The sequence below is a fragment of the Polyergus mexicanus genome, unplaced genomic scaffold (assembly GCF_030449975.1).
Source record: "Polyergus mexicanus isolate NDT 795.1 unplaced genomic scaffold, iyPolMexi1.0 SCAF_22, whole genome shotgun sequence".
NCBI classification, from domain to species: Eukaryota; Metazoa; Arthropoda; class Insecta; order Hymenoptera; family Formicidae; genus Polyergus; species Polyergus mexicanus.
The window spans coordinates 3,830,350-3,844,968 of NW_027223342.1; the positions used below are offsets into that span (position 1 = coordinate 3,830,350).

Sequence of the window (14,619 nt, forward strand, 5' to 3'; positions counted from 1 at the left end):
ATCACAGTCGAGTATTCTCCTCATACTTGATTGTGATTGGTCAATTTCTTAAGGCTTAGGGGTTAAATCACCTATTGCAGACTGGCATTTAGTAGTACACAGAAGTCTGTGGAGCATCCCCTTAAGCAAATGTTGACGGCAGAAGCCGATAACAAAACTATAATTTTTAATCTTTTTTCACTTTTTATATGAAATCATATACTTCGCGGTATGTTACTATATGTACTTTAATTATGGAAAAGGATTTATTAGGATCTATAATCAATAAATATATTTTGCATTTTGCCTAATATTCGCATTCTGTCGGTAAAACAGACAACTTAGGGCTTCCTCCTGTTCTTCACTTAATGTATAGTCCGCATATATCTAACATATATGTTGTTTCTTCATCGTAAACATTTAACTATTTTATATTTTTAATTCTTTGTTGACAATAAATTACGATTAAAAAACTTTATTGCGAAATATGCGCGAAAACGAATAGCAATCATTATATTTGTATTGTTTTCGTCATATTGCCGTCATATTATCATAATTGTCTTTAGCAGAAGCAACAAACCATTAGTTGTTGTCATGTTATTGATAACATAACATACCAGCATAATATGTTGACATATCAATGTCATATCAATATTATTGATCGTTGATCTTTTGAAATTTCATCAACTGATTGCTTGCATATTTCATGTTGCTGCATTCAATAACGCGTTTTATTTCATATTAGGAAACGTACAACGAACACATAATAACAAGTGTAATGTATTAGTTTGCTCAATATAATTAATCATGCTTGGTTATCTGGATATTAGACGATTCATCTGATATTTTACTTGAAATATTGTAAGTATACGTATTGTATGCTTCAATATTAAGAGAAATTAAAAATTATTTCAGTTTTTTTAATTATTACCTCAGTGATGAGACATTCTCCTATATAACAATATGCGAGAATTGTACAAAGTACACAACATATATATAAAATATATAATATGAAAGCTATAACGTTAGTCTCATCGCCATATTCTGAATTCTGAAATAAAATTTGATCGATCATCACTTGATAATTATGAAAAACATTAAGTTATATATATTTATATCAAATATTCGGGTGTAGTTTCGAAAAGTACTCATCCCCGATTTTTTTGAAACTCACTATTCTTACGTATTTTGATGAGCTGATTACGAATATAGCAAAAATTGGCGACTATTTGATTTTAATGGTGAAAACCATGAAAAACCTATAAAAATTATAGTTTTTTACGCTTATCTCAGTAAATACGGAAAATCATGATAAATGTTTTAGACAAAAGTTTTAGATCTCACAGAGACAAATATTTTATGTCGTATTCATTTTTACCGTACGAATGATAGTTTTCGAAAAAAACGATGGACTCTAAATCTTATATCTCTCCTCCCATGTAAGCGTGTACTTTGCAGTATCTATACGATTCCACATGGGTTTGCAACTTTCCACGCAAAACGAGGTTCCACACAAACCTATTTGTCTAGTTTTGTGGTAGTGGAGCCCCTCGCTGCGGGCGGAACCCATTGTTTCCACGCATACACTTTTCTATGCAAAGCGAGATTCCACATGGGTTTACAACTTTCCACGCAAAGCGAGGTTATATATTGGGACTTCTATGCAGTACTATCAGCCTTTATAGTTTCACCTATATAGCAATTAGTTTGAAATATATATTTAACTTTGATTTTCTCGAAAACTATCACTTGTACGGTAAAAATGGATACGACATAAAATGTTTATTTCTGTGAGATCTGTAACTTTTGTCTAAAACTTTTGTCTATCATGATTTTCCGTATTTACTGAGATTAACGTAAATAACTATAATTTTTATGGGTTTTTCATGGTTTTTACTATAAAAATCAAGTAGTCGCCAATTTTCACTGATATTCGTAATCAGCGCGTCAAAATACATAAGAATATTGAGTTCCAAAAAAATCAGGGGTGAGTACTTTCCGGAACTTTATCCCCGGGAACGAAGCTCCTTGGATTTTTCCATTTTCCACGCGAAGCGAGATTCGACGTAAGCCTATGTGTTTAGTTTTTTAATAGTAGAGCCCTCCGGCAAGGGGGGCGGAACATACTGTTTCCACGCATATACTTTTTAATGCGTAAATATAAAATGGAAAGTTGTAAACCCATATGGAACCTTACTTCGCATTAAAAAGTATATGCGTGGAGACAGTATGCTTCACCCCCTTGCGGTGGGGCTCCACTATCAAAAAACTAGACACATAGGTTTGTGTTGAACCTCGCTTTGCGTGGAGTAACAAGTGTACGATTCTGAAGCATACTAGCAGTAACATAAAAACAACTCTAAATGTAAACAAAAGAAATTCTTAGCAAAAATATACTGACAGTGACGCAAATGTAAACAAAAAACATAAACACGCAAGTAAGATATAGTGAAAAGATCATAGAAATAAATGCGAAAATTATGATACTTCAAAATCGCATATCTCTGAAACTAGAAGAGAGCGCCACAAAATTCAAAGTACGTGTTACTTAGGAATGTGCCCTCTATAATATATGTAAAATGAAAACGATCCGTGAGGTGTAAGTTAATGTAAACATTTACCTAATAATATTAATAAATGACAATTTACAAATAATTCAAAAAGGCTGTTGTGCGCGTATGCACATGTATGTTTTATTAATTTTAACATTTTTTAAAGCATTTATAAATTTTTAAGAATTTCATAAAACATAATCGTAATATTTTCTATCTTCAAATCATTGTACTCACCGCAATTGTATGATACAAAGTTAAACAGAGCAAAAAAACACTCCCCAAACTTTGCTGAAGAAATATCATATTAAAATTGCTTTCCAAAATTTCTGCTAATCTGGAATGAATTGCATTGTTAAAATTATTAAAATATGATCACATTATTCCTAACATTAAGCTAAATTGCTTATTATAATATAAGAATTATATCATATGTATCATATAAACTAGCATTTTTAAAGTGATTATAAACTTGCAAATATCGATTATATGAAATCGAAGATATAGAAAATATTAATCTATTTGTTTAGTTTAGAATAAATATAAATTTATCCAATTGTTTTTATTAAAGTCAACTTGAGTTATTAATACACGATGACATAAATTAAATAGAAATCGGATTAGAGATCTATTTTTTGTAGTTAAATTTTTTGTATTTTTATCTTTTCTTTTTCTTTTTCCAACATGCTTAAGAAGAGAAATTAATCATACGATTCGGTCTCAACATCAATTACAAAATATACAATAAAACTAAGGATTTCTATTTAAAAAACGCAAAATTATTTTTATATGACTTTTACTTTCAAGATCAGCAGTGATATAAGGCTGTTTCTGGCTCAGGTCTTTTGAGAGGGGGAGGGGAGCGGAGGGAATCCGGCTATGAGATATACGTCACCGACTATGAGATATGACGTCACGCCAGGGGAACTGCGGCGCGACCGGTAGGCGAAGGGTCTGCGGAGGGAGAGGAGGAATGCGGCGCGTCTAGTAGACGAGAGGTCCGCGAAGGGAGAGGGGACCACGAAGCGACCAGTAGGCTAGGGGTCCGCGGGAAAAGGAACGCAAAGATACGATGTCCGCGAGTAAGTGCGACAAAGATTGCGCGAAGCGTTTGCAATGTATAGGAGAAGGATAGCGCGAGGCGTTCGCAATGTGTAGGAAAAGGATAGCGCGCTACGCAAGGCGGTGCGATAAGATGCGATAGAGTAGTGAGTGAGAGATAGCGAGTGTGAGGAGGATAGCGCGAGGCGCTCGCGTGTAAGAAAAGGATAGTGTCAGGGAATATGGTGGAGGCGCAGAAATAATTGACATTTTCTTTATACTAATAATTTTTATTCAGTATTTATATGTATGTGTGTGTGTGTATGTCATAGACTTATAGAGATAGACTGCACGCTCTTATGGTCTGGCTGTCTTAAACATTAAAGGATAGAAATATAGTGATCGGATCTCTTTCTCTCTCGTACAGTTGAAGGAAAGGGGATATCGCGGCTGGCGGAGGATGAACGGAGAGGCGAGGAAATGCATAGATACTCGCAGTCTCGCTCTCCTACAATTCTTCTCACCACATAGCCGATCAGAAAGAGAAAGAGATCCGACCGCTATCGCTCTCTCTTTCTAATGTTTAAGACAGTCTTTCGACAAGGACGCGCAGTCTATCTCTATAAGTCTATGGTGTATGTGCGTCTAAAATATAAAAGTAATAATAATAATAATAATAATATAAAAATACAAAAAGATATAAAAAATATAGTATAATAATAATGTGTATGTATGTGTGTCTAAAATATAAAAATTTTAGGGTGACGCTCTATCTGAAACAGAAAAAAATAGAAGTCTTATTAGTTAAATAATAATATTAATTTATCATATTTTAAAAAGAAATGCCTTACCCTCCAGGAGCCGCAAGCTCTTTCTCCTCCCATGGCTCTTTAAGCTCCCAATTCTCCTTCACATTATAGAGCTCAGGCCCCAAAAAAGGTCACAAGTAAGATATGTCATCATGCGGAAATATTTTCGCCCATTCGCGGGACTCTAATGTATCGCCCTTAAATTTGCGTGCGCTCAGCGGAGATTTCCACGCAGCCATCATATATACTGCCTGTGTATAATGTCGATAATCACGAACTGAAACATAATATTTAATTAATAAATATCACAAATACACAATATATCACAAAAACACTGAATACTACATACCTGTTTATATTAAAATATTATCGGCATTTTTGATAATTTACTTCAATTTTTCTCACGCACTAAACAGTCAGAAAGTTAGACATTTTATGACAGACACAACGGGACACACGGTATCGATGACATTTTAGAGTAGGGGATGTATCACTTTACAAAGAACGCTTACTCTCTGCACTAGATAAGAAGACAAAAGTTAGCAGACAACTATAGTTAAAGTCTTTTAAATATAAATAATGGATTATTATAATATGCAAACAACTGTCATTATCGAACAGCTATTGAACCATTATCAAACAATTTCGAACCACTATCGTATAGCTATCAAATAGCTTTTGAAACACTATTGACTACATTGAACCGCTATTGAACAGTTATGAACAGCTTTTGAAATACTAACGAACCACTTTGGACCGCTATCGAATAATTATCGAACCGCTATTGAACCGCTATCAACTACATTGAACCATTAATGAACTGCTATAGAACCACTATTAACTACATTACACCGCTATTGAACTACCTTGAACTGATAGTGAACCGCTGCTAAACTGCTATTGAATCACTATCAACTACATTGAACGGTTATCAAACGATAAATCAATTACTTATATACTATTCGACAATCAAATAAATATATTAAGTATCTATAGCTGTGTACTAAAATGTAACATCTATATTCTGATAAGGTGGTTGGAAAGGTGGATGAAAAGAGGAAAAGGAAAGAATAAAAGAGAATAAAAATATATTTTAACAATAGTTTATTCTAAATAATGTTTGGGTGAATTTTTATGATGATTCGTCCACTAATTGAATATTATAAATACAATACATTTGGTAAAGTGCAATTTTTTAAATTCTTTTCACAATGTAATATAATACTACATCTAGCTTATTTAACGAAGCGATATCTTCATAGTTCGCATTCAAAGTCTATAATAATGTTGTTTCTTGCATGATCGTCAAGTATATCGCCCAGCCATTCTCGTTTTTCACATCCTTTAACGTACACGAGATGTCCCATCTTCTTCTTCTGTCGCACCAATCACAGCTATCGTAATCAAACGCTTAGCCATGCTGTATGAAATGTTTCTATCCTCCCTTTGTAGTCCATGAAGATGTCCAATTAGCAATGAAACTTGGCATCTCTCAGATTTTGTAAGCACATTCCATGATACGGGACTTGCAAAAAAGTAATGAGAGAGAACAAATCCATTTCTTAATATCGCTACTTTCTTCACGACGAAGTTTCTCTCGATAATGAATCCTTGCAGATTCACAAACATTAGCGCGACCAAAATATTCCGATTAACTATACGATTATAAGAATGATGTACGACTGCTGTCGATTGTCAAGAATCTTAATCTTTATATTTTTTTGATATTAGAGGAGATATTTGCTGATCTATATCATTTTACGGACTACGTTGGTCAATGGGCAATATTCAATATTTCGCTTGGATTCAAACTCTATCTCACGTCCACGATGGAATTTTTTACATTTTTTTCATTCTGTTGCGAGCAATCAATAACCGCGAGACGACTGCAATATAGAAATTTTGTGGTGGTTAATAGCAATCATCTGTATCGCATCCGTAATAAGATTTGCGAAAACGAGAGTACATATCGAACAGAAGGCAAATATATTTTTATCAAAATCCAAATTTAAATCATCATAAAATTCCGTAAAAATTCCGAGTTTAGATCGAATTTAGCGTTGGTCAATTTGCAGTCGTTGAATATGGTAATATCTCTTGACATAGCATCTTTTCTGCCGCGCAAGTCTGTAGCGCAAAGATCATATCGCAATTTCTCCAGCTGGGAGGCAGCTTTCACGCTCCACGAATGATTGATTGTATTATGTAACAAAGAAAATTCGTATAAGTTCCAAGAGCGAAAACATCTTCAAGTATCGCCCGCTTTCCAACGCGCGTAACAAGGACAGTTTATTGACTTCATTCAATATTACATGAGGCGTACGCCATTGTATCTTCAATAATTCGATCTCAGTTTCCATCAAAGCATGTCTAAATATGCAATTGTTATCGTTACGCGAATGTATCAGAATTAATTTGTGACAAGGGTTAGTCACAACTCACTTATTGGGTGTGTGAATAAGTTCTCGCCGTTTCACCGTTAGATGGCGGTATAAAAATTGTGTGTGTATAGTTTAAGATGGTGATGCATCTATATTGAAGTACTATAACCTAGCTTTAAAATCAGTGCGTGTCATTCCGCTAAAGTGTAAACAACTTTTTTGTCGTAGCGTGAAACATGTCAAATTTTATGCCTACGAAACCGTATTTGCGGGGAATTTTACTGCACTACTTTATTCAAAAGAAATCTGCAGCTGAAGCACATAGAATCCTTGTGGAGACCTATGGTGATCATGCTCTGTCGGAAAGAACATGCAGAGATTGGTTTAATCGCTTGAAAAATGATGATTTTGATGTTGAAGATAGAGAACGCAGTGCACCAAAAAAGTTTAAAGACGAAGAATTGGAATTACTTGATGAAGATCTATGTCAGACGCAATCTGAAATTGCAAAATCATTAGGAGTTGATCGAACAACAGTTTCGAAACGTCTAACAGCATTGGGAATGATACAAAAGGAAGGGTCTTGGGTGCCTTACGACTTGAAGCTGAGAGATGTGGAAAGACTCTTTTCGCATGTGAACAGCTGCTCCAACGGCAAAAAAGAAAAGGTTCCTTACATCGTATCGTGATTGGCGATGAAAAGTGGATACACTACGATAACCCGAAGCGTAGAAAATCGTGGGATAAGCCCGGCCAAGCAGTAGCATCGACGCCAAAGCGGAATATCCACGGTTCCAAGCTCTTGTTCTGCATTTGGTGGGATCAGCTGGGCGTAGTATATTATGAGCTGCTCCAACCCAACCAAACCATCACAGGAGATCTCTATCGACGGCAATTGATGCGTTTGAGTCGAGCATTGAAGGAAAAACGACCGCAATACAACGAGAGACACGATAAGGTGATTTTGCAGCACAACAACGCTCAGCCGCATGTCGCATCAGCGGTCAAAACCTGGAAACGCTGAAATGGGAGGTCCTACGCCACCCGCCGTACTCTCCAGACATTGCCCCTTCTGATTACCACTTATTCCGATCGATGACTCGGCTGAGCAGCACTTCACTTCTTATGAAGATACCAAAAAATGGGTCGGTTCGTGGATAGCCTCTAAAGACGTGTCGTTTTTTCGACATAGAATTCAAATGCTGCCAAAAAGATGAAAAAAAGTAGTGGCTAGCGATGGGCAATACTTTAATTGACTTGCTTTTTTATTACTTTTTTAAAATAAAGGATTTATTTCCACAAAAAACGGCGAGAACTTATTCATACACCCAATATAATCTTCGCAGAATCCCAATAATATGTTTAACGGCATGTAAAAGTCGAAGTAAGTTTTATGTGACATATCCCACGCTGCATTCTCCAAGATTTTACCTTTCTCGGTTGTTAGACAGACATAGTTTTTAATCATAGAAGTTATTCCAACGTTTCTATTGCGATCAATCTTCACATCGTTGAGTTCATATCGAAGTTCATCAAACATAAATGTGATACAATTGTTTTCCAATACCACTCTTGCCCCTTCAGCCACTTTATGCACCGTCAACTTTCCCTCGATAGAAAGCTTTTACATGATAACGTGTACAAACCCTGATATCGATATCCGTATCTCGTCACTATATCCAAACGTTGTGTTGGCGTATGGATTGTACGTATGAGTCTCAATCTTAACAATGCGATCATGAAAGATCGGCTCGTTTCCGATATTCAAGATGTCAATCATATTGTTCAAGTATTTCGTACAACAAATTCCAATGACTTTAAAAACTCGCGATTCAACGCGCTAATCTTTTTTTTAGCGTAACCGGATATCTGATTATTGTAACCCGATATCACACCCACTCGCCTTCTCGCAAAAATATTGTTGCGTCTCTGCGAGTCGTCTGACGGTTATTCCTGAAGCGTCATCGAAGCACGAACTCTTTTTCGTGTGGAAACTCCCGTTATTGAATCCTGTTGCTCCATTGCTATAGCTCACGCTCGCTTTTCTTTTAAAATACACAAAACGGTCCGCCGTATCCCGGACGAGTCCCCAAAATGTTGCGTCCACGGATCAAAATCAATATTATTCAAATACGCGTGACACAACCGGCACTCGCGTACCGCGATGTAAATAAAGAACACTTATTAAAAAGAACAAGAGGAACTTTAATAACAGCTTAGAACACAGAACACAAAGCACAGAACAGATAATCTCGTAATTCGTCAATCCGTCCGCTCGGAAGCACCACCGACGCGAGACTTCAAGATGGCCGATCTCTCTCAAGATGTCCGCCGTTGTTTAACAACAACCCTTAGCAATGTGTTTGAGGATGTTCTTCCGGAGACGGGTACAACAGATTCAGGAATAACCGCCACAGACGACTTGCAGGGACGCAACAATATTGTCTCTTGCGTGCTCCGTGCTATCGTTCAACGTGAGCATTTCATTCTGTAATACATTCATTTTGTAAACCGCTTTCGCGAGGCGGTGACGGATAACTCGGTCGGGATCCGGGGCTCATGAAAGGGGTATCGAGAGACGAACGAAAGTGGTGTTAGGTAAAATATAATTTATTGCGTATAAATGTGTGTTTGTACAGCGTGAGTGTATGTGTATAAACGATGTATATGTGTGTGGGCGTGTGTAGTTGTGTGCGTGTGAGACGATCGGCGAGTGAGTGTGTGCGCGAATGTATAATATGTGTATAATAAATTAGTATAGTATCGAAAGTATACATGTAATACAAATGGCGGTATGTGTGTGACAATAATGCTAGCGTGTGCGTGTGAGATGCGGAACGGATAGCGGTGCGGTCGTGTCGGGTGCGATGCATCCAATGCAATGCACGTATGCGCGGCGCGGAGCGCGATTTCGGCGGTTCGATATAATATCGATTACGGATCGCGGGTCGCGATTTCGGCAGATGCCGCTAGTTATCGGGCGGTAATTTCGGTCGGGCCGGTGGGCGGTCCTTTGACGCGCCTTATTGATTCTCGTACGTCGATCGGTGTCGCGGCAGGATATAGATCCTCCCCCTGAGCGGGACTTAGCGCGCCGTATTAATGGCGAGTCCGATCGCGTAAATGGAGGTTGCGGAATTACTGTCGATGTGCGTATAGCGCGATATATTTTACTCGGGATGGTCTTTCCCGTGGAATTCAGGAGTGCAACGGTCGACGGGAACACCCGTCAATGACAGGGAACTCCCTACCACTGGACGATCGCCGTTGCACGTAGGTGGTCGGATTTGTTTGAGGTGCCGAGAACTCTCGGCGGAGGTTGAGTACGCCCAACCCCGCTTTCCTCTTTTATGTAATGCTGGATGGATCGCTCTCGGAGATGCCGCAAACTCTCGGCGGAGGCTGGGTACTCCCAATCCCGTTTTCTTTTTCGTTGAGCGGTTATAGGATCGTTCTGAAAGCGTCTTACAGACTCTGGCGGTTGCGGAAGGTCTGGTTTCGAGATATCGGGACGCGCCCTATTTATACCGCTTTTCGGCGTGTGCGCGTGCGTGATATGCCTTATTGTTTTAAGGCATATTGTTTATCGGTGAACCGGCGCGCGCGACTCGGGCAGTTTCGGAAACGATCGGTACGGTTACCCGAGCGCGGCTCCTGATAATCGCGCGTTTAAACGGCGGTTATAAATCGGCATGTTTCTTTATGGTTTAAAAATGAGCGCTCAGCGCCTCCGCATTATGCCCGACCGGTGTTTGTCGGGCGGCGGACTTCCGGCGGATCGACGGCCGGGTAACGTTGGAGGGATGCATCGTTACAATTTGTCATACGATTTATTTCTGGTGCCGCCATATATATACAATCTTATGGTAATTTCCTCTCCTTGAAAATCGAGCAATCGTCCTTTTCGATCAACAACACGAATCGTTAAATCAGTAAGTCTGTACGACAATTGGTAGATAATCTATACTGATAATCTGATTTGTACTGACATTTCCGATATCTTATATCCTGGCAGCACGCTCGGTGAAAATTCATATATCGTGTGTATACGCTTTTCATTCCTGTATATGCCAGTGATTACATTGCATTCTATATAAGTAATATTTACATTAATAATATTTATCGATACATCCGATTCGTGTCATTTCCGAGGTTGTAATATACGATTCAATAAGAATCCCAACAACGATCCTATCCACGTCTGGTTTGCTAAAATTTATTTTATAGATATATTTGATTTCATTCTTTAGTATATTATGATTAGCGCAAAGCATTATTGGATATTTGCCATGTTCTTAGATACCATCTTCATTCTCTTCTAGCGCGACATCTTCGTCATTAATAATATCATTGGAAGCAATTACGCATTGATGTCGTAAAATTGAACGTAGGAGATACTCGTTTATAGCGCGTAATTTCCTCGGGAATCGTAATTTCCTTATCGTCATTATCAAAATAAAATTTATTATTCTAAGAATTCACGTTTGATATCGTATGATAAGTTTCAAAGTCCGTTAAACCAAGTTCGTAATCGTCATCGTTTAAATCTATAACCGGAAAGTAGCTTACAGCAAAAACGCTACTCTTGCCAGTCAACGTAAGTGTGACTGACATGCTGGAAAACTGTCAAACGAATACTGAGTTGCGACGGTGAATTGTCAGACTTTAAATTCATATCGATCATTTACCGTTTGAAGAAATCATAGACACAATATGTTTTGATTATAATTTCAATAGGACGTGTGATTGTATTCTATATTTGCCACATTCTGTCCAAAATATCTTACTAATTTCTTAGGTGGTCGAAGATTTCCAAAACTATCGAAATATACTACGGGCTTGCCCCTCTTTGCATACGCTATCCAATAAATACCGAAACGATCGACGTCATCCAAATTAATATATCGCTCTCGTTTCGTCGTACACCGTTAATCGGTATATTATTGCATGAAAACGCTTCTAAAGAATTATACGTATACGTCTTGCAAGTTATTCCAATTACACATTGGTTGTTCCACCGGCAGGCATTTTTACCGTTTTTTTTTCTTAGCCATTGTTGAGAACTCTTGTCCACGCTTATATGGAATGAGATAAAGTCCTTGACTTTCCATGGCGCGATTATGACGATGCATTTCTTCGAAGTGACGTTGCACCGCCTTGCTATCATTTATTGTCTTTGCGATTCCTGCTGCTCCGCCAGCCAAAGAACCGAGAACTCCCAATAATGTTAAAATTGGCAAAATTCCACCACGCTTCGCTACAGGAAATATTTGTTTTTTCGCAATCTTTTTCTTTATCAATGACTTTTTTGTTTTCACTTCCATACCGAAATTTGTTTTTGCTTTCATAACCGCCCAAACAGCTGTAGCGACTGCGCTTTCACCAAGAATTGAATCTTTCGATAATACGCGTTTTCGCGGCGAGTATATTATCCGCAACGTATCATTCGCCGAAATCGTTGTTTCGAAAATAAGCTATGTCATGCTCGCGACACGCGGCATCCAATGGATTGATACATCGATCGCCTCTAGCCAATTGTATTTCTAAATAAGTTTCCGGTCCGCAAAACTGATAGCCAGAAATATGTAATTCGATAGGATGTGCGTTTATCACGATTTAACAGACTGCTATCTCTTATAGTTTACGCTAACATTTGCCACAATGTTTTATCAATGGTGTTGCACCGTCGATATGTGTTTGCTGCCACACCAAATTATAATATTGCATGCACCGACGATATTGTCAAACCCTTGAATCAACTTTTATATGTTCGGGAAGCTTGTCCCACAATTGTTCCACGTAGCTACCAAAGTCTCGCAGTAAAACAATCTTGGGGATAATCTGTAACTGCTCGGTGGTAAGCTCAAGAATATCGCCATTAACCGATAGAAGAAGAAACATTTTCGAGACTGAGCGGTTTCGATTCGGTGCACTTCTTTAAATAGAGCCCCGATGACTCATTTTCAAAAATCTGATTCGAGATTCGCGAGAGCAAATTTTGTGCGACAAGCAACGATAATCAAAGTGACAAATTTTGACGATAAAACATGTCTAATGTCCAAAAAGAAATATACAAGCATGGAAACATGCTGCCAATTACTATACGCGATATCATTTGCGGTTCTTCGAATTGCGAAGACTAACGTGTTAATAAGATTGATAGAAAGTCCATATGGTGTACGTTTCGAAAACGTGTACATGTACTCGAAATCGTTTCAACAACCAAAATATCGATATTTAGAAAATTTGCTGTCATCGATTGACGAAATTGGCTATTTTACATTCTCTAATAATAGTAATGTCATTCAGCCGTATGAGGCACTTCTGAATTCCGTTTTTATCTTTGATGACTGGTGTGCAACAAGCAAGATACCAAAAGAGAGTACTTTACAATAGATCGATACTTGAGCGTCGACTGTTTTTATTTTTGTTAAACGTATGTCAAGATACTCATCTTGTACGCGATAGGCGAATTTATTGACTTCATTTAAACAAAATGGTACAAACTTGAAACATGTATAAAATGATCATATAAATACTGACATGTCTTACGACGATTTTTGCGTATTCTGTCAGAAGTGTTGGCAACACAAGTACGGATTTACAGTGATTGATAAAGACAGTTCACAGATTAATGGACGATATCGAAAAATATTTAAAGATTTTGAGTGGGTGAATGAGGCAGATTGTAACCCACTTTTCTTTGGAAACTTCCTGTAAGAGTGAAAGAGTGAACATGCGGATAAAACGAGATAGAAAGATATCCGAGGAGGGCAGGTCGGGCAGGGCGGAAAACAGGAGGTATATATGGCGAGGGGGAAGCAGGATAGAGGGAGTTGAGGTCGCGGCACATCTCGAGCGGGGCAAGGAGGGTGACAACGTGAAAGGGTGATGAAATCACGCGGGAGACGTTAGCGGCGCGTCGATCGGAGAGAGATGCGTCGTGTCGTCGCTTTATTTTTGACCCGGGGGCTCAGAGAGTCGCGATAATCCGTGACATGTAAATATAGTAATCAGTGTAAAATAGAAAAATATCGCGGGCGAACCTCGGCGCGATACGAGAGATGCTCATCATTATACGTATTATATAGATCTATAAATAGATCGATAGATAGGTCGGCGTCGAGATTATGGCTCGAATAGACGGAGGTCTAAAGAGAGGTTAGGTTTTTGCAATAAAAGAGAACGTTTTTATTTTATAATAATACAGAGAGAAAGGCTCGCGTTATAATATAATATTAATAGATGCGTTGTATCGAGGGATGTGTTGTTTTATATATTAGGAAATGCGGGCGTCGTTTTATCTCTATTCGGTACCTGACGCGCGGAGACCAGGGGTTTCGCAATTTGTCATCTTTGCTACTATAAAAAGATCGCGACGAATTTAAAATATTAGTTTATCCTAAAATATTTTGTCGAAGCGACGTATGCAATGAAATATTTACCGAATACGGTAAATCTTGATATTAGTGCCGACCTCATCAATTTTATAATAATGATCTTGACATATGTTATCAAGGACTTTAAGTAACTTGCGAAAAATTTTAACCGTTCGTTGTTTATTACAAAATTATTAACAATTAAATGATATGATAAGAACACGTATTAAATGCGATAATCTGAATTTCTCCATGTATGAGCGTTATATATTTAAATATTTAGTTGTATATTTAAGTTATTAATTATATATTTAAGTAATTGTATGGGAGAAGGGCTTTAGGATTAAGACAAATTTTAATTTTAAATCATAAATAGGATTGAATTAGGTTTATCGGCACTATCTTCTAGAAGTGGAACCCCTCCCGTGCGGAACCTATTGCGTCCACGCATATATTTTACAACTCGAAGCGAGGCCTA

General features: G+C 37.8%; 1 protein-coding gene across 1 annotated transcript in view; it reads right to left on the reverse strand.

The window, feature by feature from the left end:
- Window positions 1-780: 780 nt before the first annotated feature.
- The window catches only part of LOC138942468 (odorant receptor 22c-like), a 123,175-nt gene continuing 109,336 nt past the window's right edge, over window positions 781-14,619 (reverse strand). Inside the window, exons 4-6 of the mRNA XM_070312706.1 lie at window positions 2,769-2,868; window positions 911-1,030; window positions 781-798 (exon numbers count right to left, since the gene is read on the reverse strand). Coding sequence (XP_070168807.1) covers window positions 781-798; window positions 911-1,030; window positions 2,769-2,868 — 238 coding nt within the window. The remainder of the gene's footprint in view (window positions 799-910; window positions 1,031-2,768; window positions 2,869-14,619) is intronic.